Consider the following 25,085-nt stretch of genomic DNA (forward strand, 5'->3'; position numbering starts at 1 on the left):
AGTTTTGTATTTCATCTTTTACTGTGACCGTGGAGCTAAGGGAGGGAAGCAGAGTTTCGAAAATTTAGAAAGAGTAGAGTAAGTGGCTCCAGTGTCCATCAGAAAATTGACCTATTTATCTGTGACAGAGAGAATTATCCTAAGTTCAGTCATTTTGATGTTTTGAAGTGGAGTCGGTTTTGAAGTCAGGGTTTGTCAGTCAGACTGAGGCAATATCAGAAGATCTAAACCAGTCCACCAGTTTTGGAAGGTGAGTGTGGTCTCCTGTCTCAAGGAGAGGGCACTCTGGCTTTTAGTGTCCCTGTCTTTTACAGAGAGGGCACGGTTCCCGGGGCATTTTTTATTCCAGTGACCCAGCTGGTTGTAGCTGAAGTAGGGCTTAGTTTCCAGAGAAGGATGTGGTCCTGGTGTCTTTGTCTGAGTCTCTTGGGTAACTCCATCTCTGACAAGTTTTTCCTATAGTGGCAGTCACCATTTGGAAACCTTTTTTGTTTGTTTGTTTGGGGGCCTGTTGTCAGTTTTGGTTTGTTTTCTTTTCTTTTCTTTTTTTAATTTTGGTTGTTAAAAACCTTGAAGGCCAGGTTTAAAAGTTTTGTCTGTGGAGTTTGAAGCCCCTTTTTAAGTTTTTGGAGTTTGTGCCAAATATCAGGGGCTAACTGGAAGATGAAGTGTACTGTTCAGATGAATTGTCCTTCTTTGGTGTCAGAATTTAAGTTATTAAAGAGGCAAATGGCCTCAGACAGTCATGAAGGGACAAAAGGGCTTGATATTTATCTTGGCTTTGAGACAGGGTCTCACTCTTGCTCACATTGGTCTTGAACTCCTGGCCTCAACGGGTCCTCCCACTTTGGCCTCCCAGAGTGCTAGGATTGCAGGTGTGAGCCACTGCACCTAGCCTAAATTGTGGGTTTTTGTTAAAGGATGATCATCATCTTAAAAATAACTTTTGGTATCCAAAGAAATATGCACAGAACCAAATGCATGGATTTTCTTTTCAAACTTTATTTTTTTAAGCCTAATCCCAAAGCTCTAAATCACATCTTCCCTTAGATTTAAACTCCAAGAAGATAATCTTGTCGTCCCAGGTTCACCCCTACCACCATCTTCTCTGAACAGAACGACTAACCCACATGTCTTCCCTCCGACCATTCCCACGTAACGAATGCCTCCTTTGTGTGACTGCTCCTGCTCCATCTCCTTGTGACAGTAGAAAGCAGCTCAGGTTCAGGCTTGTGCATCTACTACCCATCTACTAGTCAGAGAAATCAAATTTTTTGATTGAATGAGTTCTGCTTCAAGAGACAGAAGAATGTTCTACCCTCCAGCAATGCCATGGAGGATTAGTCTCTTTCCAGCATCTATCCTGAAAAGCAAATAAACAAGCAAAAAATAGAAGACATCATGATATTCAGAAGGTCTTTACATCTATGTAGGAGTTTTTTCTATGACAGATGTCAGAGTACCTGACATCTTTATATAGAAAAAATAAACTCACAAATGCACAATGATATGATTAATAGTGTGATCTCACAGGTGTGGAATCAGGTAACCTTTAATTTAGTTTTAGTATTTTAATATAATGAAGATATAACATATTATGTAAAAATAATTTTTAAAAAAATTAATCTATTTTCAATCTGATAGGGAAGGAACATTGTGTTTAAAAATTACATAGAAACCCTCATACAAATGCCACCACTAGGCTTTTCAGATGTGAACTAATGGAGATTATTACGTTCTCTTCAAGAGTTTAGGACAAAAACGGAAAGCCTACTTTCTATCAAAAATGAGCTTCCAAAAGACAATAATAGTAACTCAAAGGAGAGTCCCCTTAACTTTTGAATACTACCACCCTACCCCAAAACTCCATCCTTTTCTCTGCTGGACTTACTTCCTTCACAGGGATCAGAATACTGAATTGTGGCCTGTTCGTCTGTAAAATAAAACGACACATATTATTATTATCATTATTATTATACCTTGAGGGCTTCATACAGTCAGAAAGACAAAATGCTTCCTAAAATCTATTGCTGTAGCCCTTTTCAGAAGATCCCTACAGGTTATGAGCATATCCAGAATTACAAGAAGGTTTTAATCACTAATATTTACATGTTGTGACAAATTTTTAATCATAGCAAAAATATTAGAAATAGCCCTTTGGGAACAACAGTCCACACTGTTCTCTTGGTCTAAGAATCACATTATGTAAAATGTCTCTAGTGTAAAAGACATTTTAAAAATGGCATACAATTGAAATAAAGTGTTTTAGGAGATCAGGCGATGTAATTATGTGCTACTTGGCTTGGGAAGGAACATTTGTAAAATTGGACACCATGAAGAATGAGGCAGAAGTAAGTTGGGAGATGCAGGTAAGATCTCAGCCCTCACCTAGTAGGTAATAGTCGTAGACTCTGATGGTTGCTGGTTTCAGGTTGGTGACCAGCACACTCTGGCTGACGGTGAAGGTATAGGTCTGAGTCTCCTTACTGAGCTGTGGGGAAGACAGACGAAACAGCACGTTAAAACTGAAATGAAAATAACACTGTATGTAATGTGGGGTTAAAAGACCTGTGCTGTCTTCATGCAGGTTTCCTGAAACCCTCTACCTATCCCCTTTGCCCTATGACCATCTTTAACATATTGCTTCCAGCTGACTTCCTGTCTCTTTCTTCTCAGGATCTTGCAGCTCCCTGGTCCTCCTGTGAATTGGTTCCTTCTGTTCAGGGTCCCCCCGACCCGTGTTTCTTCCACTAAATTAACCAAAGTGGTCAAAGAAACAGAGATTTCCATTTCACTCCAACAATTCTATGTTCCCCATTGGCTTTTCCTCTTCAATTAAGTCTCTAATCAAATGATGCCTCCTCAGAGAGACCTTTCTTGATCACCTTATTTTAAAATAGTCACATCGGCCAGGTGTGATGGCTCACACCTGTAAGCCCAGTGCTTTGGGAGGCCGAGGCAGGAGGATTTCTTGAGGCCAGGAGTTTGAAACTAGCCTGAGCAACATAGCAAGACCCAATCTCTACAAATAAATTAAAAAGTTAGCTGGGTGTGGTGGCATGGTCTGTAGTCCCAGCTCTTCAGGATTCCTTGAGGCCAGGATTTCAAGCTTACAGTGAGCTATGATCGGGCCACTGCACTCCATGAAGATATGAGGCAGATACCATATATGCCTGGGCAACAGAGCGAGACCCTGTCTCTAAAAGCTAAGTAAATAAATGAAACAGTCACATACCTGGCCTACCCCACAAGCACTGTTTATACCCTCGTTTTGTACAGCATTTATTACTACTGAAATTACAACTGAAAAAATGTGTGTATGTGTATACCTATGCATGCAATTTTTAAAAACTTGAACATTGTTTGTCTCTCTACCAGGATATCAGCTCTGTGATGGCAGGGATCATGTCTATTGTTTTTTGTTGTTGTTGTTTGTGGGGTTTTTGTTTGTTTTTTTTTTTTGGTTTTTGATACAGGGTCTTGCTCTGTTGTCTAGGCTAGAGTGCCATAGTGCCATCATAGCTCACTGCAGCCTCAGACTCCTGGGCTCAAGCCATCCTCTTGTCCCAGGCTCCCAAGTAGCTGGGACTACAGGTGCATGCCACCATGCCCAGCCAATTTGTCTATTTTTTGGTGAGACGGAGTCTTGCTCTTTCTCAAGCTAGTCTGGAACTCCTGGCAGTAAGCGATCCTCCCACCTCAGCTTCCCAAAGTACTAGGATTACAGGCATGAGCCACTGCGCGTGGCCATGACTATTGTTTTCATCGCTGTATCTCCACCACTCAGTAGAGTGTCTGGCATATATTGGTTGATCAATAAACATTTTTGAATAAATTAATGGAGAATCTAATATAATTGTATAAATTAATGTAACAAGAAAATACTATGTTATAAATTTAGATATGGAACTATATAAGCACCTAATTAGATGGGATTTCCAAAGTTCTTCAGGTACAGTGGTTCTCAAAGTGTGGTCCAGGGAACTCCCAGGATCCCTGAGATTGTCTCTGGGAGTCTGAGAGATCAGAATTATTTTCAGAATACTACTAAGATGTTATTTCCTTTTTTACTCTCATTCTCTTCCAACTACACAGGGGAGTTATCAGAGTACTTGATGTGTGATATTGCAACAGATTGAATACATATGGATAGGAAAGTGTCATTCTCTTTGATTAAGCCAGATAGTAAAGCAAAACATCTAAAACAATGCCACTATTCTCATTATTTTTTTGTTTTGGAAAATAGTTATTTTTATAAAAATACATTATTTATGTTAAAATGTAGTGAGTTCAGTATTGTTGTTGTTAAATCAATACATGTTTTAAGGTTGTCTCAGTTTTCATTTCTAATGTGATAAATATCAACAGCTATAACCAGCATTACCAAAAACTCTTTAAGGTCCTCAGTAAATTAAAAACATAAAGGGATCCTGAAACCAAAAAATTTTAGAACCACTATTTTTGTTCATCATTTGGTCACCATAAGGAATTAAAGTAAAAGGCTAATATGAACCAAAAGAAAGCTGGGATAGCAGTCTTAATTAATATCTGACCAAATGAAATCTAAGGCCCACAACAGTGTGTGTGTGTTGGAATCTAAGGCACAAACATACAATGTGTATATACACATATCATGGGGAAAGGACAGTATATACTAATAAAAGGAAAACTGAATAAGAAGATATATTCATAAAAACATGTACATTTAATTCTATAGTCTCGAAACATATAAAGGAACAAGTGGGCCGGGTGCGGTGGCTCACGCCTGTAATCCTAGCATTCTGGGAGGCCGAGGCGGGTGGATAGCTCGAGGTCAGGAGTTCAAGACCAGCCTGAGCAAGAACGAGACCTCGTCTCTACTAAAAATAGAAAGAAATGATTTGGACAGCTAAAAAATATATAAAGAGAAAAAATTAGCCAGGCATGTTGGCACATGCCTGTAGTCTCAGCTACTCGGGAGGCTGAGGCAGGAGGATTGCTTAAGCCCAGGAGTTTGAGGTTGCTGTGAGCTAGGCTGACACCATGGCACTCACTCTAGCTCGGGCAACTTGAGCGAGACTCTGTCTCAAAAGAGAAAAAAAAGGAAGACTAGAAATGTGAATAAGATCGTCCTGTGGTGAAACTGATCAAGAAAAAAGGGGAGAAGATACACAGAAAAGGGAAAATAATCACAGATACAATCATGGACATTGGCTTTTAGGTCATTAGACTTGATGGTTCAAACTAGAAGCCTAATGACAAATGTGGCAGGGTACACTGAGGAACAGGTCATTAAAGTCTCAGGAATGGCTTCATGGAAATTAGAATCTCATGTTCTATACCCATCTCGGCCACTGACTAACAGTATGACTTGGACAGGCCACTCTGTCACTCAATGCCTCAGTCTCCTTATGTAAGAGGAGGGTTGCCATGAGACTCAAAGAAGATGTGTAAAAAGGCACAATAAATTTTGTAAAGTTTTAAACTGCAACATCATGATTACAGGGTTGTTCCTCATAGACTAATCAGAGTTGTCTCAAAAGAAACTATACAGGGCTCACTCAAAATAGCAAAACTCCGGCTTTCTGGAACATAAAAAACCAGAGTTAGATGAATGGGTTGGTGAGGCAGGGGGTTGGAAGCAGATGTTACTAACAACAGTAAATTTTGATTTGGGATGCTCTTGTCTGTTGACTATACAGTAAGGATAATTTCCTTCCTTGTGTGTTACAGAATATCATGAAAAGAAGCATTGTAACAATTTTCAGAACATTACTAGTCCTCTAGAACTTGTTTTGTTGAAATGAAAGGTTATACACAATGTCTAATATTAATGGTCATTAACATTACATTAAAATAATATCAACAGCTAATGTTTATTGAGGCTTACTTTATACCAGGCACAGCTCTAAATATTTTTAAGTGTCTTAAATCACTTTGTTCTTTCCGTAGCTCTATGAGATAGATAACTATTTTTACCATTCCCACATTCATTTTACAGCTGACACTCAACATTTGTCCAGTTACACAGCCCAGGCTAGAACCAAGATGTTAGCCCTGGCAGTCTGGCTTCAAAGCTTCTGCCATTACCCACTGTATTATATTCTACAGCCGCAATGTTGCTTGCAACTACTGAGCACCCAAAATATGGCCAGTCAGAACCGAGATGTGCTGACAATGTAAAATATACTGGATTTCAAGGATGTAGTATAGAAAAAAAATAATGTAGATGCCTCATTAATACTTTTGTATATTAATTGTATAATAAAATGGAAATATTGTGGGTATACAAGGTTGTGCAAAATATATTACCAAAATTAATTTCCTCTGTTTCTCTACTGTTAAAAATATGGCTACTAGAAATTTTTAAATGGCATAAATGGCACATTATAGACTTGTTGGACAGTGCTCCTCTAGAGGTGCAACAGGGTGTTATGTGACATACCAGCATGGAGGTAGAACTCGTGTCATGACTGTGGACTCTCTCTCAGGTCCCTCATCCCTGTGTGTGTGAGACTAGTGTATACAGATCGAAAGGAAATCACAAAGATACATAAGCAATCAAGCCCTTTGGTCTAGTTCCTGAATACCTACCTCATCCAGGTAAATGTTAACTGTGTCAGTTCCAGATTCAACCTTCTTCACCAGTGGTTGCTGGAGAAGCTGATGAGAAAAAGGAAAAAATGAAAGGAGACTAAGGCCAGAGCCTCCCTATCCCCTGGGGTAATCTTCCAAAGCTCTGTCACGACTAAGGCGACAATGTACATACTGTGAACAAGGTAGGAAAAAGGAACCGAGACTATCACAGGTTCCATTTCATATATCTATGCATCTTTGTAGCCCACTTAGATAATCCAATCATGAGGTGTGTGCGTGCCCGCATTGCCTGTGTGTGTGTGTGTGTGTATGCTATGATGCCCATTTCACCAGTTTTTGATGATAATGGTAGGTCTTTTTCAACTAGATAAATGTAGAGAACAGAAGCAACTTACTAACTGATTGGTGCCTTCCACGGGACTGAACCCAGATAGCATCTTCACCTCCACAATAGCCATATTGGAAGAGCTGCGACTCCCCACATAACTGAGGGCAAAAAGAAGCAAACGTGTGAGCCCATTATTTCAGTGCACTCTGTGTCCCCAGCACACACACAAGTGCGCACACATCCCAGCTCAACTCCTGTGGCCCAGGTACCCACCCCACCACCACTCAGGCATTCCTCACCTGGTGTGGATAGTGAGTGGCAAGGATCGAGGTAGAGTAGGTTGCTCACATCTAGCTCTTCCCGTTTCCACACTAAGACTAAAGGTCTCCATAATTTTAGGAGGGAGGATATTATACCTCAGCACCGTCTAGTAGGAAGAAATAGGTAACCAAATCAGAGTTGGAAAAATCTTTAAAGATTGTACAGTTCAAACTACTTTTCTTACAAATAAGATAAAGAGAAAAGGCTCCACTTGAGGGGAAGATGCCCTCAGGCTCTCCTTCCCAGTGTTCACGTCTTCTCCCGGATCTCTGCTTACCTGCACATAGACACAGCCCTGGCCTGAGGCCTCCAGGTTGTACGTTCCAGGGATGCTGGGCAGAGCCTCCTGCTGCAATACCAGTCTGTTGGCGGACTGTACGTTGAAAGTGCGCTGGAAATTCTCAGTGGATTTTACAGCCAGGTTGACTTCCTCAGATGGCACATAGGCAGTCGTGGCATATTTGGCAAGAGCTTGGAGAGCAACTACAGTATCCTGAGGAAAAGCATCAAGCTTATGCTTACTGTTTTGTGAGCCATTGGAATTAACCTTAAACAACCCTATAACCCACACATCTGGTTGTTGTTAGCTGGTTTGAATGACACCTCTTGTACGTGTTTAGAGAACTGCATCCACTTCCTCTGGGGAAGCTAACATAGAAATGATAGGTATCTTGCGTGTATACAAAATCACCATCAACAAGTTAGTACTGAATGTCCATAGGTTACTTGGCTAACCTAATAAATTCATATTCAGAAATCAAAACTAGCTTCAAAATGGGTTATTGCTAGAAGCAAGTGGATAACTATTCAGTATATATTTTACAGCTTCCTTATTTGGAGAGGAAACAGCAATAACTTGGTAGCCCTAGAAATTGCACAATCTATGAAGTCATTTAACCGTGTAATGAGTCTTCTATGTCACAGTTAGAAAGAGGGATCCCAGGAAAGACCTTCCTTGCAGGTCAAGGCTTCTTAGCCATTATCCATGTGATAACATTTTCACCTGGGAATAAGACAGATAAATGGTCACTAAGAGAGCACGGTACAGTGCAGTTTGAACCCTTCATTCTGAAAACATACTGTATATAAATTACAACAAGGAGAAAGAAAAAGAGAATGAGGTGTTCAGCAAAATTGTCCTATCCTGCTTTACATTATAAGAATTTCTGGGTCAGACACGGTGGCTCACGCCTGTAATCCTAGCACTCTGGGAGGCTGAGGCGGGAGGATCACTTGAGGTCAGAAGTTCGAGACCAGCCTGAGCAAGAGCGAGACCCCGTCTCTACTAAAAAATAGAAAGAAATTATCTGGACAACTAAAAATATATAGAAAAAATTAGCCGGGCATGGTGGCGCATGCCTGTAGTCTCAGCAACTCGGGAGGCTGAGGCAGGAGGATCGCTTAAGCCCAGGAGTTTGAGGTTGCTGTGAGCTAGGCTGACGCCACGGCACTCTAGCCCAGGCAACAGAGTGAGACTCTGTCTCTGGAAAAAAAAAAAAAAAGAATTTCTGCACATTTGACACTGTGAAATATCTATTATAGAAAAAAGGAACCCCACTTTTTTTTTAGCACAAATGAAAAAAAATTCTTATTTAAACATCATCACTGTCCTACAAAATAGGAAGACAGGTTGCCAATCCTGGGGAAGCAGTGAACAAATTATATCTGTGCAGCTTGACCACTAATCAACAATTTTTTGTCTACTCTGTGAATAGGAGCCAGAGAGGTCACTATGCTTGAACATACGGAAACAACTCAAGGAAAGAGACCTCACCATCAGCTGAAAAACCAATGTGGGTGATATGTGATATGTGACTTTTTGTGATAGCCAAGGATTTTATTGAAAAATTATTCTGACGTATACCTGTCGCTGAGAATTCTAAACATTTCACCCACTTCTTTCCAAAAATATTATTATATAATTAGGGACGAGCAAAAAGAAAGGAATCTTTCCTGATCTTTGGCTGAGAATTTCCCTGAAATAGGAAGGCATAGTACCACATAATTTTTAAAAATTCCAGTTAGGTCATTACCATATTCAAACTTAGTGCTATTAAAGTCTTTACCAAACATTAAAATCTGTTCATTCTTTTAGGTCTAACTTACATGTTATATCTTTAATGAAATTAACCTTAATTTCAACAAATCAGATTATAATCTCCATGAGGACTAGAAATATGTTTTCTTGGCCTGGTGCAGTGGCTCACACCTGTAATCCCAGCATTTTGGGAGGCTGAGGCAGGAGGATCACTTGAGGCCAGGAGTTCAAGACCAGGCAGAGCAACACAGCAAAACCTCATCCTACAAAAAATTACTCAGGCTTGGTGGTACACTCCTGTAATCCCAGCTACTTGGGAGTCTGAGGCAAGAGGATCACCTGAGCCCAGGAGTTTGAGGCTGCAGTGAGCTATGATGACACCACTGCACTCTAGCCTCGGTGACAGAGCAAGCCCTGTCTCAAAAAAAAAACACACAAAAAAGTTTTCTTATTTACTTCTACATCCTCATTAAAGTGATTTAGATGTAACTATTTAAAAATATTTTCAGAACAAGTGAATTAATAACTACTGTCTTTGTTATAATCTCAAATAATTTTTTATGATTTGAGTTTATCATACAATTCTACCCTTTTTTCCCTGCTGCCATCCCACTAATTCAGTTTTCCCTTACCCCCAACCTAGGCAAATGAAACAGGCTCCTGATCTCTTCAAGCCCAGTGTCTCTCTCCTCTAAATTATCCCATACACCAAGAGACAGATTAATCTTTCTGAAACAAAGTTGAAAAAAATTAATAGCTTGGCAGAATTAGATACAAACTCAAGTCTACCATGCCAGGCCCTTGGTGGCGTGAACCTCCCCCACCTCTCCAGCTTAAATCCCATTATGCTTCAGCTAAACCAGTTTTCCCAACAACCATCGACACTTTGGCAGGTTACTGTCTCTCTTCACACCATTCCCTCTTCCTTTCAATAGTTGCCTACCAAAATTTTACATATCCTTTTAGATCTATGTCTAATGCCATTCCCTTATGAAGACTTTTCTCATCTCTCAAGCTGATGTGAGCTCTTTCTCCCTTTTGAAATTCAATATTGTGTACCCTTTGTACCTTTCTTATGTTATATAATCAGGTCCTGCTTTGTAATATATAGGTTGTCCTTGCTTTTCTTCTAGACGGTAAACTTTTTAGAGTGGAGACCATATCTTATTAGCTAATACCTGCAATAGCAGAAAAAGGAGATATGCCCACGAACCTTGCTCTTATGTTTACAGACCTCATAATGGGCTTTCTAATTCGTTAATGTATAAATTTAGCTATAATTATATATGTCGTATTTATATGTAAAACATGGATCTCATGGTGTTTCATACTCTACAAGGAAAGAAAATTAAATACATCTGGTACTACTCATGTACTCACATGACCCAAGTTTATGAATCCTTCTCTCTCTCTCTCTCTCTCTCTCTATATATATATATATATATTTTTTTTTTTTAAAGCATTAAATCAGCTTTTATTTGCATTTTTTTTCTTTTTTTTTTTTTAGACAGTCTTTCTCTGTCGCCTGGGCTAGAGTGGTGTATGGTTGGCCTCGCTCACAGCAACCTCAAACTCCTGGGCTCAAGTGATCCTCCAGCCTCGGCCTCCCAGAGTGCTAGGATTACAGGCGTGAGCCACAGCGCCTGGCTCCATCTATATATTTTTCATATGCTTTTTCTCTCTAAGATCCTGGACCTAGAGGGCAAGGGCAATATTTTTTCCTCTGTCTCCACACAGGATCTGATTCTGTCTGCTAAGCGGCAGTGGGACAGCAGGCTGTTTACCTGAGTGGAAGAGAAGCCCCCATACGCATTGCGTTGCTTGGCCAACCAGGCCACTATGCTAGTGGCCTTGGCTATGTCCTTTTGAGTCAGGCTGGGCTTGATAAGCTGTGCCAACAATACATAAGCTGTGAGTTCCACATCTACAGCCTCAGGCTCAGCCCAAGGACCGGCATCCGGTGAGCGAGTAGGTTTCTGGCTCCAGTGAACGGAGTCTCCTGTGGAGAAAGAAACATAACTAGGAAGGTCTTGGAAGGAACTGATTTTCTCATAATCACTTTGTAAATGCTGCATGTTAAAACAGAGAGAGTACCAAGCAAGAATTAATCATGGGGCTGGGCGCGATGGCTCACGCCTATAATCCCAGCACTCTGGGAGGCCGAGGCAGGAGGATCACTCGAGGTCAGGAGTTCAAGACCAGCCTGAGCAAGAGCGAGACCCCATCTCTACTAAAAATAGAAAAAATTAGCCGGGCATGGTGGTGCACACCTATAATCCTATCTACCCTGGAGGCTGAGGCAGAAGGATCACTTGAGCCCAGTAGTCCGAGGTTGCTGTGAGCTATGATGACACCACAGCAGTTGCCCGAGCAACAGAGTGAAACTGTCTCAAAAAAAAAAGTGCTTAAAGGGTAATCCAATAGAATATGAGACCAAAACAAACCTCTATGACAGCCAAAATGACAGATAACTTGAAGGAAAAGAAGAAAAAATGGACTGAGAAGAGTGGAAATTAGAACTCTAATTAAATAGAAGTTTAGAGATAACAACCCACAAGAGGTAATCTAACTGGAAGAACATAATAGAAATTATATGAGCTTGCAATGCAAGATACTGGAAAAGAGATCATCCCAATAAATCAATATACATGGAACAGGTACATTCCACCCACCGTCTGCACACCTACTCCATGACTGGTGCTGCTTACATGCAAAACAAAAAACTAGCCTGAGCCCACATGACAGGACAACGCAGCAATGACACTTATATAAATGAAAGCTGAGGCTGAATTTCTGTCTGAAAGTATAATTTTAAATATACAGCTAGGTAAATGAAATGTATTAATATTTTATATACAAGATCTATCATAACTTCAAATATTATTCTAAATACATCCAAAGTGATCAAACAACTTTCAAAGATCTCCAAAAGGGTGATCTCCACAATGCCAATATATTTTCCGACTACCTTCTACCATCTCGTTTCTCTTCATGTTAAAAGTATAATAATGCCCTTTGATGACTTACACGTTCTTCTCACAAAACTCCCAACGATGATTTTATGACTTAACAACTTTTACTAAAATGAGTCCTAGAGTTGAGTAAGTGAGAGAGGAGACCGGGGTAAAGTACAGACAGCACACAGCAGATTTCCACAGTTCCCAAGAACGCCTGACACGACCAGCATACCTGAGATGACAGCCTGTTGATCTAACGTTTTCAGCAGACTGTTTCTGGTGTCCGTTTCTCCAGCCAGGGAGAAAGTATAAGCCAACAGAGCCTGTGTGTAGAGGTTGGCGGTGGAGGTGACAGAACTCTTGAGACACTGCAGACCCTGACTCACCATTGGGTCCTAAAAAGAGAAGATGAAGAGCATAATTTATAAGGATTCACTATAAAATGGGAATCATCATATCCTCCTTGTCCTGAAAGGGTGAGTAGGGACAAAGACACACGAATGTCTCTAGGAATAGGCAAGACAAGAAGAGCATGTAGGGAAGGAGCCAGGGACTCTCACGCCTGTGGTCTTGCCCATCTCCAGCAACGCAGCTGTGATGTACGCGGTCAAGGAGATCTCGTCATCAACACCCCCCTGGAGGGAAACAGGAGACGGTAAGTCAGGGCAGCAGCCAGCGCAGCACCTACAAGAATTACGTGCAAACTGCAAAAAGGCATCCCGTGAATACATGAATTTTTTTTTTTTTAAGTGCTCCTTCCTGTAGGCTTTCTGCAGCCCCAAGCCCCCAGGACGCACAATGAGGGAAGAACAGGCTGGACTTAGTAACTGCACAACCTTAAACAGTCGCCTATAGGAGGTAGCATTAGGTCCTCAGTTTAAGAAACTCAACAGGAGTTAGGAAGGATAAGAGGTCAAGAAAAAAGGTGGAGTAGAAATGAGCAGAGAATCTGAACCTCCTTACGTGCAATTCCCCCCAAGTAGCACAACGCCCAGGCCCTTCTCCAGGGCAGACTGGGTAAGAAGGACCTTTCCTGCTTAATGCCTTCCCCCAAGAGATCTTAGCAAATTTTTTAAAATATCTAAATTATCTTCATTCTACAGATAAGAAAACAAACACTTAAAAAGATTAAATAGCTTGTTCAAGGTTGCACAGCTAATTCACAGCGGAACTGGGATTTGACCTCAGGGAGTTGAACTCTGGAGCTCACGGGCCAAACCATTGAACTGGACTACACCAGGGATGGGTTTCCTGGTGGCCTGGCCAGATCTGGTAAGGGAGGAGTATGAAAACCTTTGGAATCTTGCTCTAGTCAAGTTTTGTCTTGTACTTCTCAGGTTTATTTCACACGGTGTCTAAGAGAAGAGGAAGACTTAGGGGAGACTGATGAGGTCTTCAATGAGGAATACCAATGAATCCTACAGGGAGATTTTTTTTTTTTCATGCTCAAGACTTTTAATCCAGGCCCTGGAACAATGTAGGAAAAGTTTGCACAAATCTTTCTTTCACTGGGTGTGTTCTGGATTGCACGAGCTGCCCTGCAGCATCTATGCCTCACCCCATGTTTGGGACAGTTACAGGCAGTGTAGTGAATGGGTGACAGCTGCACCTCTGCAGTCCAACTGCCATGGTTCAAATCTCAGTCCTGCCACTTGTTAGCATGCACCTTGGGCAATTTACTTAGTCTCCGTGCCTTAGTTCCTTCACCTGTAAGGTGGGGTTAATAATGGCATACCGATACCTACCTCACTGGTTTGTTGTAAATATTAAATGTTATCAAATAAGCAAAGTGCCTAGAACAGTGCCTGGTACTGAGTAAACCCCTTAGAAAAGACATTGGGTTGCCTACTAGTCCCCACCCCAAGAAATGGCTTTTCCACATGGGTTTGGGGAGAGAGTAATTGGCCCGAAGTTCTTCTAGTCCAGTAGTCTCAAACTTCAGTGTGTAACAGAACCTTTTGGAGGGCTCGTTAAAACACAGATTGCCGGCCCACACTCCCAGCCTCCCAATCAGTAGGTCTGGGCTGGGAGCCAGAATCTGCCTTTCAAACAAGTTCACAGGTGATGCTGATGCTCCTGATCTGGGGACTGCACTTTGACAACCATATTCCAGCCCATATTCCCATTCCACAGACATGAAAACTGAGGCCCAGGATGGTCGCCCAGAGCCAGGGCTGAGACCTGAAGAACACTGACTCCCAGGCCAGTGCACTTTTGCTTCTGCTCAGAGGTGTGAGTTCCTCCCAAGCACAGCGGTGGGCTGCAGGCCCCGGACAGACCCGCACCTTCATAGCTGTGTGAATGAGCTGGCCCACGTTGGCATAGCAGCCGCTGGGGAGCTGGTTTCCCGCCATCCACTTGAGCGCATCCTGGATGTTCTTGTCATCAATGAAGATGAATTGCTGAGCTTGGCCAAAGCATTTTGTGACAAAGGCTGTCAGCCTACATGAGTGAAGAGGGAAATGTGGCATGAAGGGAGATGTCAGGTGAGGGTGCAACAGTTCCATAGCTTATTCTGGGGTGTGGTTCCTGAAGGGGGGTTGATGAAACATAACGCCATAGGAGGCCTAGAAAAGGGGGGACTAATGGGCAGTCATGAGGACAAGAACTGAGGAGGCACAAGGTCGGGAGGAAGACTGAGGGGCTTCACCCCATATATGAGGCTGAAAAGAGGTAGAAGACTGAGTGCTAGAAGGAATGGGGCTAGGGGAGAGGTAGAGGAACAGTTCCAGAGGGCTCAGGAATTACGCTCTGGAGTACAGAGCGCACTGGGAATCGGGCCATATTACCATGTGTTTCCATTTCCGTCTCTCTCCCCAAAGGCACTGTAGGAACCATTGCTGTGTTTGTACATCAACTCCTTCTGGTACCCTGGGAAGCCAGACGTGGTTGTAAATCACAGTGACAACTTCAAAAAACACCCCCATGCCTTTCAAGGATGTGGGACCCTTCGGGGGCTGGAATTTCCCTGTGTCTTATCAGCCCATCATAGGCCCTGGAGGACAAGAGTGTCCAAACCTACTTACCTATCTCCAGGAAACCCACTGCCCGAGACCTGATGTCCTCAGTCAGCAGCCCGGCCTTCTCCAGGTACTGCAAGACATAGATGATGGGAGCAAAAAGGACCATGTTCTGCTCCCCACAGCCACTGGGCATCTGCACCAGACTGTCCAGGTTCTGCAGGGCTGTGCCCATGATGTCTCCTGTGATCCAAAAGGAGAGAGAGAGCAGGTGGTGGGAGAAAGAAGATGGAACCCTAAAGAGTCATCATCACTCATTTAACAGACGTATGTTAGCTGTCATTTAGTAAGTACCTACAACATGCTCTGGGGAGACAACAGTAAGTCAAACACAGTCACTGTCTTCAAAGAGCTCACCGTCAGAGGTGCAAACAATTATAATATATTTCAATTATAATTCATTATGAATGATTTTAATATAGTACTACATGTCACCTTGGGTCTGTACAAGGTGCTGGTGCACAGAGAGGTGCATAGGCCATCTAAGGGAGTTCAGGGCTTTTAAGAAGAATGTCACTGAACTGATGAGTGACGTAACAACCTACAAGACTGAGCCTCGATCTCTAAGTTCCCCCACTGCATATAAATTCATCACCCTCCACGTCACCAGGTCCCTCCCAAACACACAATCCAAAGGCTCTTCCAAGTTATGTCTACTGACTTCTCTACGTACTTCCTAAGCCAGTAAGCCTGACATAAGTGAGTCATTAACAGGTGCATTCTAGCCACTGAGCTCAATTCAAATCTTTAAATACGTCCTGAGTGTCAGCTATGTTGCAGAAACTGTACTAGGGACAGAAAAAACCAGATGTGGCCTTTGCTCGCAAGGAACCCCCAACACAGTGTGGAGACAGATGTAGACAGTAGCCATGACACAATCAGATGAGTCCTGCATCAGAGTATGAATAAAATACAGTCAAAAGAGAGAACTTTTGACCTGCAAGGGATCTTGGTAGGGGTGAAGAAAGAACCTAACATTCATAGCGCTCCTATGTGCTAAATCGTGTACCAGGAACATCTGATTGCATTTCATCTTTACACTGATCTTGAGAAGTAGGTTATCATCATCGTTTTACAGAAGGGGAAAGAAGAATCAGAATTGTTCACTGACTTGTTTGAGGTGACATGGCCATTAAACAGCAGGTTTGATTTTCAAGCTCAAGTTTTTCTACTTGCTTCCCCTCCTTGCCCAAAGGAGTAAAGTCTGCTGCCCATGAAATATGGTTATATCTTCCCCAAACTATACTCAAATTCCCCATTTTTTAAATGGTTGCTGCAAACATTTTATCTCCTCTTCACCCATTTTATAGACTATCTAATTTTTTTTTTTGAAACAGGGTCTCACTATGTTGCCCAGGCTAGTCTTGAACTCCTGGCCTCAAGTGATTCTCCTGCCTCAGCCTCCCAAGCATCCGGGACTACAGGCATGAGCTGCCGTACCCAGCAATGACCTAAACCTAAACACATATCAAGCCTCAGTGACCTTAACTTCCTCCTGCCCAGACTCCCGGTTTTAACTAGAGCATACATCCACCCCCATCTGCACTGTCACCTACGCACCGTATCCCCACTATACAAAATAAATCCTCTTCATTGCTTCTCAGCCACACTTTCCTGCAGGTAGGGCCACACGCCCTGCCCCACTCCACACCTTTGCAGCCTCCAGCCCCACTTTTCCTTTCTGAGACGAGACTCTCTAGCTGCTTACCCAGAACAGTAACATAAGCCTTGGCCGAGTCAGGAACGACATCCACAGGGAGCTCCAAGGAGACGGATTCTGAAGCCACCTTTCCTGTGAGAGACAGAGGAAAGGTGACACCACAGAAGGCGGGAATTGTGAGGGTTCTCAAGCCCAAATCATAGAAGGACTTTTTATAATCCAGGGTTTTGTGTACCCAGTGCTTTTTGTGGGATGGAGGCAGATTTTTTTTAACATATTCATGGTGATTTTTGCTGAAAGTAAATTCTCAACAGTCATAATTTTGTAGCACACTTTGTCCTCCTTACCCTGCCTCTCAATCGGCCCTGTGAGAGAGGGAACCCCCGAAATCTCCCATCGCTTCCTGTCCTGCGCCTTCCTCCTTTTGCCTATGGGAATCCTCTCCACCCACCCACCCCTCTGAGTCTACCCACCTTTTGGGCACAGCAGTGAGCTGTGTGTCTTCTCCACGAGGACCCCCTCAGGCTGGCATGAAGAAGGACACAAGCGGGTGAAAGCAATGAAGATGAATGTCAGGGCAGGGGGCACTGAAGGAGCAGGAACCGGAAGGGAATCTACCGGGAGAAGAGGCCCCTCCCTGTGCCCCCAGGGCCTTCGTCAACTGGAGAGAAGGGAGCGTCTCTTTGAAGCTCAGAAGTGCATTTCAAGCCAGGGATAGACCCTCTCTGTGAAATTCTTCCTGAGCAGGGGCTAGAGCTAAGGACAAATTTAGGCAATTTACAAGAGGCAGGATTGACGATGGAGTTCATGATGGGATTAAAAAAAGCAGCTAATGACGAAGTTAGGGATTTTAGTACGGGAAACTGACATTGATTGAGTGTCTGTGGTGTGCCAGGCACTGCGTCAGCCACTTCACAGGCCGAAGGTGCAGGTTAGGCAGACGGTTAAAGGGCCAGGGAAGGAGAAAGGGGTGGGAGTAAGGTTGCTGTCAGGTGAACTGGCGTGGTGAGACTCGGAGCACCCCCGCCTGCCTGCGGTCTCTACCTCTGCAGCTCCGCCTGCACGAAACTCACCTTGACAAGAACTGATTTGATGAGCGTGTCACTCTGGCCCTTTTTGGGAACAAACCCCTTGCGGCCCCCACAGAGTTCATTGCTGTCCAGAATCTTAGTGCTGATGGTAAAGTTAACACGGCCTGAGGAGAAAGAAGGTGAAGGGAAGCCCTTAGCCCTATCGCCAGAGGTGGTCTTTTCCCCTTTAGACCAGCATGTCTTAAGCATTAATGGCAGACGCGTCACCTGGGGAATCTTGCTGCAACACAAACTCTGATTGAGAGGGGAGGATATTCTGCATTTCTAAGAAGTTCTAGGTGATGCCAGTGATGCTGGCGCAGTGTGACAGACAATGACCCCTGCATCCTGATATTTACATCCTTGTATAACACCTTCCTGTTAAGTGTGGGCTGGACTGGGTGGCTTGCTTCTAATCAAGAGGATAGGGCAAAAGTAATGAGACATCTCTTCTGAGATTAGGTTGTAAACAAAACAAACAAAAAAAGATGTCAGCTGCTGTCTTGGCACACTCTTCCTCTCAGACTACTTGCTCTGGGGAAAGATAGCTGTCATGTGAGCGGCAGCCCAGTGGGAAGATTCATGTGTCGAGATACTCAGCGAGGCCCCCGGCCGAGAGTAGAGGCTGAGAGCCGCGGCCCTCAGTCTAACAGCCCACGGGGATCGGAGGCTTTGACCAAGCTTGAAAATGGATCCTCTCCTAGTCCAGTCTTCAGGCGAGACCCCAGCCCTGGCTGTCAGCTTGCAGCAACTTCATGAGAGACCTTGAGCCAGAGGTCCCCAGCTGAGCTGCATCCAGAGTACTGACCCACAGCAATCATGTGGTAAGAAGTGTTTGTTTTTAAAGCCACTAAGTCTCATGGTAATTTCTCAAGCAACGGTAGGTAACTAATATACCTGAAGATTGTCCTTTGAGTTGCAGAGGTTTAAACTATGAGCAACTGGCATCCCTAGGGTTAGTGTGAGGATTAGGTGAGTTAAGACATGTCAAGCAGTCGGAATGATGCCTGGCCCATGGCAAGTGCTTGATTCGCTATGTGATCACATATCCCTTGTCCTGGTATGAATATTAAAATCTTTCCCTTTCACACTCAGAACATTCCAGTTTGGATAAATTTGTTTGGTCACCTATCAAAGCGTATTTGTTTATTTACTTACAACATAGCCTTTGGAGGGAGGAAAATAGATGCAAATAGAAGGCAGAGGGAGGAGGAAACAAAGTGAATGCAAAGGAAAGGATGAACTTCTCCATCCCTGAGCGTCTGTGCCAGGCTTCCTGTGCCCGTCTCCCGCCTCCCTCTTACCCAGTGTGATGGCTGTGATGTTCCAGTGATAGGTTTCTGCTTCATCCGCACAGAGACAACGGGAGGCCCCAGAGTCTGCCCGTGAATCCACCTGGTACTCGTTGGACGCAGCCAGGTTAGTCTGAACCTGCAGAGGATGTTTGAGAGGTGAAGGGCATGAGCAAGGGAAATAGCACACAGAGGCCGAGGGAAACACAGGGGCTGAGGCACCAACGTCTCATTTTTTCCCCAGGGAAAATGGCCATGCTCCAAGTCAGGGCTGGGGGTTCCAGGGCTGACACCTGCCTCCTGTGTCCCCAGCTCTCACCCTGATGCAGTCCTTTAGATAATTGAAGACGGTGGCAGTAAGACGGAAGGATTCCCCACGAAAGACGGAGTAAGGGAGAGTCAGTTCAACAAAGAACGGCTGGAAAGCAGTCAGTCCGACAGTGGGTGAAAGACCGAAGCCTCTGGCCTGGGAGGTGCAAAAGGTCATGGCCTTCCACTCGGTGATGGCGTCGGGAACCGTGACGTGGACCACTTCCTTCCCCGAGTCACTGCGAGAACACGAGAGCCCGCGTGAGGCAGAGGTGGCCCGGGAGGAGGGTGTTCGTGAATTAAGGTGCAGATTCATCTGCAGAAGTGGATTTTTTTGGTTGTGTGGGGAAAAGTAAAAAGGCAAGTGACCTGGGGGAACATGTGACTCTCAGGGTGACGCCTCAGCTGAGTGAGGACGTACTAAGATGGGAGAACGGGTGACAGGGCATGGGGGGGAACGTGGGGGGCATGTGTGTGCAAGCCCCCCTGAAAGAGGGGCTGGTGTTCCCGTGGCTTGTCAAAATGAGCACGTAGGCAGTGGGCAAGGACTGAGGTCAGTGACTGCCTTTACCTGCGTGTGGCTCTGGAGCCAGAACGCTCGGTCCGCACTGTGTGACTGTGAAGACGTGTGAATGCGTTCTGAGCGACTGTGTGTGAGTCTGTAGGAATTCGGGGAAAGAGACAAGTTCCCGTGCGCCATCAGACTGTCACGGCTCAAGACTTAGATCCCTTAGGAATGATGTGGAGTTTTCTGCGGGGTCCACACTGCAAAATCTTCCTGTACCTTTGAGTCAGCGCTCACCCGATAGGAAACAGATCCCAGAGCCAGGTCTCCGGGAAGTACTGGCGGACCCGAGAACCCTCTGACGGAAGTGACCCCCTGAGGGGTTCGCCGGATGATGACCCAAAGGCCTCTGGAGGAACGACATCACCCGATGATGAGACCAAGAATATGAGAATTTCGGAAAACAGAAGACTTCTGTTGTAAAATAAATTGAGGTGGAGGGACTACTAGAAGAAAATGTAGGGAAGCAGAGAACATCCAGTCAGAGACAAGGAGGAGGGACCACTGGGGAACTGACTGGACACAAAGGCCATCAGGGGAAGTGACAGGCAAGGGAGTTGGCCAGGGAATGAATAAATGAGGGCTTCAGGCTTCCAAAGCCCTCTCCAGAGAGAGAACCCTCAGGAAACTTCCTGTGTCTGTCATGCACAATCCGTTAGCATTTTAAGGCTAGAGGCTCAGTGCAAGAACAGGAGGCAAAGAGGGAGTTTTCTGAGTTTCCCGACTTTAATCACCTCAAGGGAATCCACAGACCACGGAGGTGGCTTACCTCCAGCCATCGCCGTGCCGTATTTCGGAGATGGGTGGCTGCAATCTACAGGCTTCTTGATTTTGGCATTGGACAGTATTTTCAGGCCCGTGTGCTGAGCGGCACCAAGGAGACCAGAGAGTAAACTGTTAACATGGTCCCTTTCCCTAATCCAAGGGCTACTGCCCAGGAATTCCACCCTATCAAAACAAAACATTCTTTCTCCATTAATGGTGAGACTGGTGGTTATTACCCAGGCAGTACTCAGCCACCAAGATGGGTTCGCTTTTGTTCCAGCTAGTATGAAAGGCTTTCAATCAAACTTATTTCATCAGTCAATACACTTAATGCTTCTTCCAAATATTAGTCACTGTGTCATTATTTGACACTCTGAACTTCCTAAGGGCAGGGACCATACCAGCTTGAACAATTCAACGAAAGTATGATGAGCACTGTGTGTAGCCAGGCATTAGAGAGCACACAAAGGTGAACCAGACCTGGTTCCTGACCCCAGAGACCTCCGGGCCAGACTTGAGCCACACAGCAGCCCAAACCCCTGCTCATAAAATAGGTGCAAATTATTTTTTATAATAATGATAAGAGACCTCTGGGAGGCCCTCCCTAAGTTTTCTTCTTGTCCAATCCCATGGAAATCAAGGTTTGGGGACCACAGAAAGAGGAGGACTAAGTGTACAGCCTCTCACAGGGGTTTTCTTCCAATGCAATTGGGCGACTTCTTCAGTTATAAAGCCAAGAGAGGCTGCCCTGCGTGTCAGAAGCTTCTTTCAGGATGTTTTTCCTGTCAGTCCCCATGTGAGTTGCTCTGATTTCTTAAATATGGACATTCCTTTGCTGCCCCCACCACCATTGTTTCTATAAGAACAAATTAGGTAAGAACAAATACCTGGAAAAAACTGAAAAGGTCTGTGCCCTCAGACAGCCAGGGCCTCCAGACGACAGAGCGCCTGCTCCAGCGCCCCTCGGGCACAGGGTCAATGAGGGGCTGCGGAAAGTCCCATGGACCGGACCCCGGACACTCGTCATATTCAGCCACTTGATAGGGGTACTGACCATACCAGAATGGAAACATCCCGTAGACCTGAGAAAAGAGGGGCAAAGAAAATCATGTATTGACACAGCGAAATCAGTTGGGAAACTTCTCTCAGATTCTGTGCCAGATTCTGCCACATTTTCCTGCATCATTGCCCTTCATTACTCCAGAATTATTTGTACAGTTATTCTATCATAACCCCTGTTTGTACTTTTTAAACTTTAACCTGTGTCACCCCTCTTCCTAATCCTATCTCCTATTTCATTCTCTTTCCTTATCTCTATGTTCATATTAATCATGCCCTTCTCATACCTGCATTTCTATACCAGCTTTTTTGTCACCCTTTGGTGGTTCATTATTTCCCTAAGACTTTCTCCACTCCCTGAAATCTACCTCTTATCCTGATGCAAATTCTTCTCTATCCACTCCCTCTTCCCGCCCCATCAGCAGACTACTCACAGAGCTGTTGCTCAGCTCTGTCTCTGGCCCCAGGAGTAGGACACTTTCATCCACGGCCCGGACTGCACACAGGGACCTAGGAGCTGCCCGCAGCTGCAGCTCCACATCTGCCCCTGGAAGCTGCCGGGAAGGTGAGAAGCCAAGGGAAACCTGGAGAAGGGAAAGGTAGAATGCAGGGATGAGGTCAGCGTAGGCAGGAGGGGAAACAGTGTGATTTGGATCATCAGCCAACATCCCCCAGCTGTGGTATCCAACCCATTCCTGCACTTCTGTACCTGTCTTTGTAAAGTCTAGCTCTTTAGGAGTGGGATGTTATGATAGAGTTGGAAAAAGCGAGCGGTACAGAATGATATAGAAAGTTTAGAAGAGAAGAAGTAGAAAGAAAGGAGTATGTGGAATAACTATATAGAACATGTGATTACCCAGCATGACTTTGTAAAAAGCAGAAACAAGAGAGAAATAGATTTCAACGTAAACCTAAAACACTAAAGATGTAACTACAATATGACAGCCAACGTCAATAGTATCTTCGTGTTTCCCTGAACTTGTCTGTCTCCAACCTCAGCATACACAAGATCTTTCTTTAAGCCCAACTCCTTTCTTCACCCTCCTCAGCTGCCCTTTTACCTGATTGTCAAAGCACATCTCCACTGAGAACTGAATTCTGTCAGCTATAACACCTCCACTGGAAAAAATGGCATAGATCAGCAGGGAGGGATCAGGAGCTAGTCTGGAGGTGAAGGTCAGGGAGAGAGAGAAGGAGCCTTTCAGTCCTGAAAGAGAGAAGGGGACATTCACCTGCCAATGACATCTAGCCACACGTATGCACTTCTCATTGCAATGTCACAGTGCAAGTTTCTTCTCATTCTTCTATGATTATTATTATTATTTTTTTTTTGAGACAGAGTCTCACTCTTGCCTCAGCTAGAGTGCCGTGGCATCAGCCTAGCTCACAGCAACCTCAAGCTCCTGGGCTCAAGCGATCCTACTGCCTCAGCCTCCCGAGTAGCTGGGACTACAGGCATGTGCCACCATGCCCGGCTAATTTATGTATGTATATATATGTATATATGTATATATATATATATATATTTTAGTTGTCCAGTTAATTTCTCTCTATTTTTAGTAGAGACGGGGTCTCACTCTTGCTCAGGCTGGTTTCCAGCCCCTGAGCTCAAAGGATCCACCCGCCTCAACCTCCCAAAGTGCTAGGATTACAGGCGTGAGCCACCGTGCCCGGCCTCTTCTACGATTATTGTTAGTGTTCCGTTCTCACTGCTTCTATGTATAAGAACTGTTTTCTGGAAGTTTAAAATATCCTTTTGTTTTCCAGAAGACATATGACATACACTCACCTTCCTTCTTAGAGTTCAGATGTTTCTGCCCCTCCATCTGCAAACTCCCTTTCCCTATTAACTAAAGGAGAGAAGAAAATAACCAACAGTGCAGAAGTTACGGTAATTTCCCCTTGGCCCTACTTCTGGAACATCTCTGCATCCCTGCAGAGGGGGAGGCTCCTACCACAGCTCCCGAGCCTGCTCAACACTTCCCCGATCATCCCTTGGCTTGACAAGTGCCCGGTGCTGCCAGCAGATCCTGAGGACGCTCCCTCCAGGCGGAAGACTGCCCAGAACCACGGGGGGTGGGGGGCGGGGGGTGGAGGGGAGGTGTCTGGGAGCATAGATATCATTCCTCATGATAGATGGCTGTCCCCCATTTCTTAAAGATCTCCAGGTTTTATTCTCTTATAATCTTTGTAACATAAAGCGAGCTAAAGTCCATCCTCATAACTTTGTATTAGGCTCAGTTCAAAATTCAGTGGAAATGACTTCACCTTAAACTATCCCGAGCCCTTCTGACATTTGACCCTCTGGAGGAGAAACCTCCTTTGTTTAAACTCTCCTTTCCTGTCCACTCTCATGTGAAACAGAGTCCCATGAAAGTGTCTCTCTCACGCTCCTGCCGGGGGCTCCGTGGCCGGTTCCTCAGGGTCCCCCTGCCTCAGCTGTTCCCACGGCTCAGCCTCCACTCACGCCTTTCCTAGGCCTCCCCACGCCCGTGCTGAAGACGGGCCTGCACTGTCACTCTGTCTTGTCACAGTCCACATGCCTCTCCTCAGTCTGCTGTGTCAGGACGACTGTTCTTAGCAGTATGAAAACACAGAAGCTACTGCAATAATCCAGAAGGGAGAGAGTCTCTCAGAGACTGAGAGGAGGGTAAGGGAGGAAGGATACCCTGGGACCATCAAACCTAAGGTTCTCGTGACTCTGCCTCCTGCTGGTCTTTGCACACTGCTTTCAGGCTGCCCAGCTGTGATTTCATTTCCCCAACAAGGCTGCTATTGCTGTGAATCTTAACCCTACAGCAGCTATCTGAAACTATCGCCCACAGATGGAGCAGAAGGAAACGCATCCCGAGTCCCGTTCCCTCCTCACCTTCCCTCCCACCCGCCTCCTTTTCCACCGGTTGGCAACATTTTCTCAGTTAATTCCTTATCTTATTTTCTCATACCATTTCCCTGGGTTCCTACTCAAAGTCCCTTTCTTCCTCAAATTGCCCCATCCCTTATACCTACGCCATGTGATACAGTAGCCCCTAGCCACAGGTGAAGATTGAATACTTGAAATGTAGCCAGTTTCAACTTAGACATGCTTTAAGGGTAAAATACATACTGAGTTTCAGAGAATTGGT

The 25,085-nt window shown here is 44.5% G+C and overlaps 1 protein-coding gene across 1 annotated transcript in view; it reads right to left on the reverse strand.

The window, feature by feature from the left end:
* Positions 1 to 1,186: 1,186 nt before the first annotated feature.
* The window catches only part of A2ML1 (alpha-2-macroglobulin like 1), a 35,392-nt gene continuing 11,493 nt past the window's right edge, over positions 1,187 to 25,085 (reverse strand). Inside the window, exons 13-37 of the mRNA XM_045554379.1 lie at positions 23,750 to 23,810; positions 23,022 to 23,167; positions 22,395 to 22,544; positions 21,789 to 21,983; positions 20,893 to 20,999; positions 20,639 to 20,640; positions 20,374 to 20,485; positions 19,582 to 19,810; positions 19,275 to 19,401; positions 17,974 to 18,095; positions 17,374 to 17,425; positions 16,949 to 17,032; positions 15,247 to 15,423; positions 15,010 to 15,091; positions 14,506 to 14,662; positions 12,781 to 12,855; positions 12,453 to 12,615; positions 11,048 to 11,262; positions 7,503 to 7,718; positions 7,204 to 7,331; positions 6,972 to 7,062; positions 6,574 to 6,642; positions 2,389 to 2,491; positions 1,892 to 1,933; positions 1,187 to 1,363 (exon numbers count right to left, since the gene is read on the reverse strand). Coding sequence (XP_045410335.1) covers positions 1,359 to 1,363; positions 1,892 to 1,933; positions 2,389 to 2,491; positions 6,574 to 6,642; positions 6,972 to 7,062; positions 7,204 to 7,331; positions 7,503 to 7,718; positions 11,048 to 11,262; positions 12,453 to 12,615; positions 12,781 to 12,855; positions 14,506 to 14,662; positions 15,010 to 15,091; positions 15,247 to 15,423; positions 16,949 to 17,032; positions 17,374 to 17,425; positions 17,974 to 18,095; positions 19,275 to 19,401; positions 19,582 to 19,810; positions 20,374 to 20,485; positions 20,639 to 20,640; positions 20,893 to 20,999; positions 21,789 to 21,983; positions 22,395 to 22,544; positions 23,022 to 23,167; positions 23,750 to 23,810 — 2,910 coding nt within the window. The 3' untranslated portion in view covers positions 1,187 to 1,358. The remainder of the gene's footprint in view (positions 1,364 to 1,891; positions 1,934 to 2,388; positions 2,492 to 6,573; positions 6,643 to 6,971; positions 7,063 to 7,203; positions 7,332 to 7,502; positions 7,719 to 11,047; positions 11,263 to 12,452; positions 12,616 to 12,780; positions 12,856 to 14,505; positions 14,663 to 15,009; positions 15,092 to 15,246; positions 15,424 to 16,948; positions 17,033 to 17,373; positions 17,426 to 17,973; positions 18,096 to 19,274; positions 19,402 to 19,581; positions 19,811 to 20,373; positions 20,486 to 20,638; positions 20,641 to 20,892; positions 21,000 to 21,788; positions 21,984 to 22,394; positions 22,545 to 23,021; positions 23,168 to 23,749; positions 23,811 to 25,085) is intronic.

Source organism: Lemur catta, chromosome 6 (genome assembly GCF_020740605.2).
Source record: "Lemur catta isolate mLemCat1 chromosome 6, mLemCat1.pri, whole genome shotgun sequence".
Lineage (NCBI taxonomy): Eukaryota > Metazoa > Chordata > Mammalia > Primates > Lemuridae > Lemur > Lemur catta.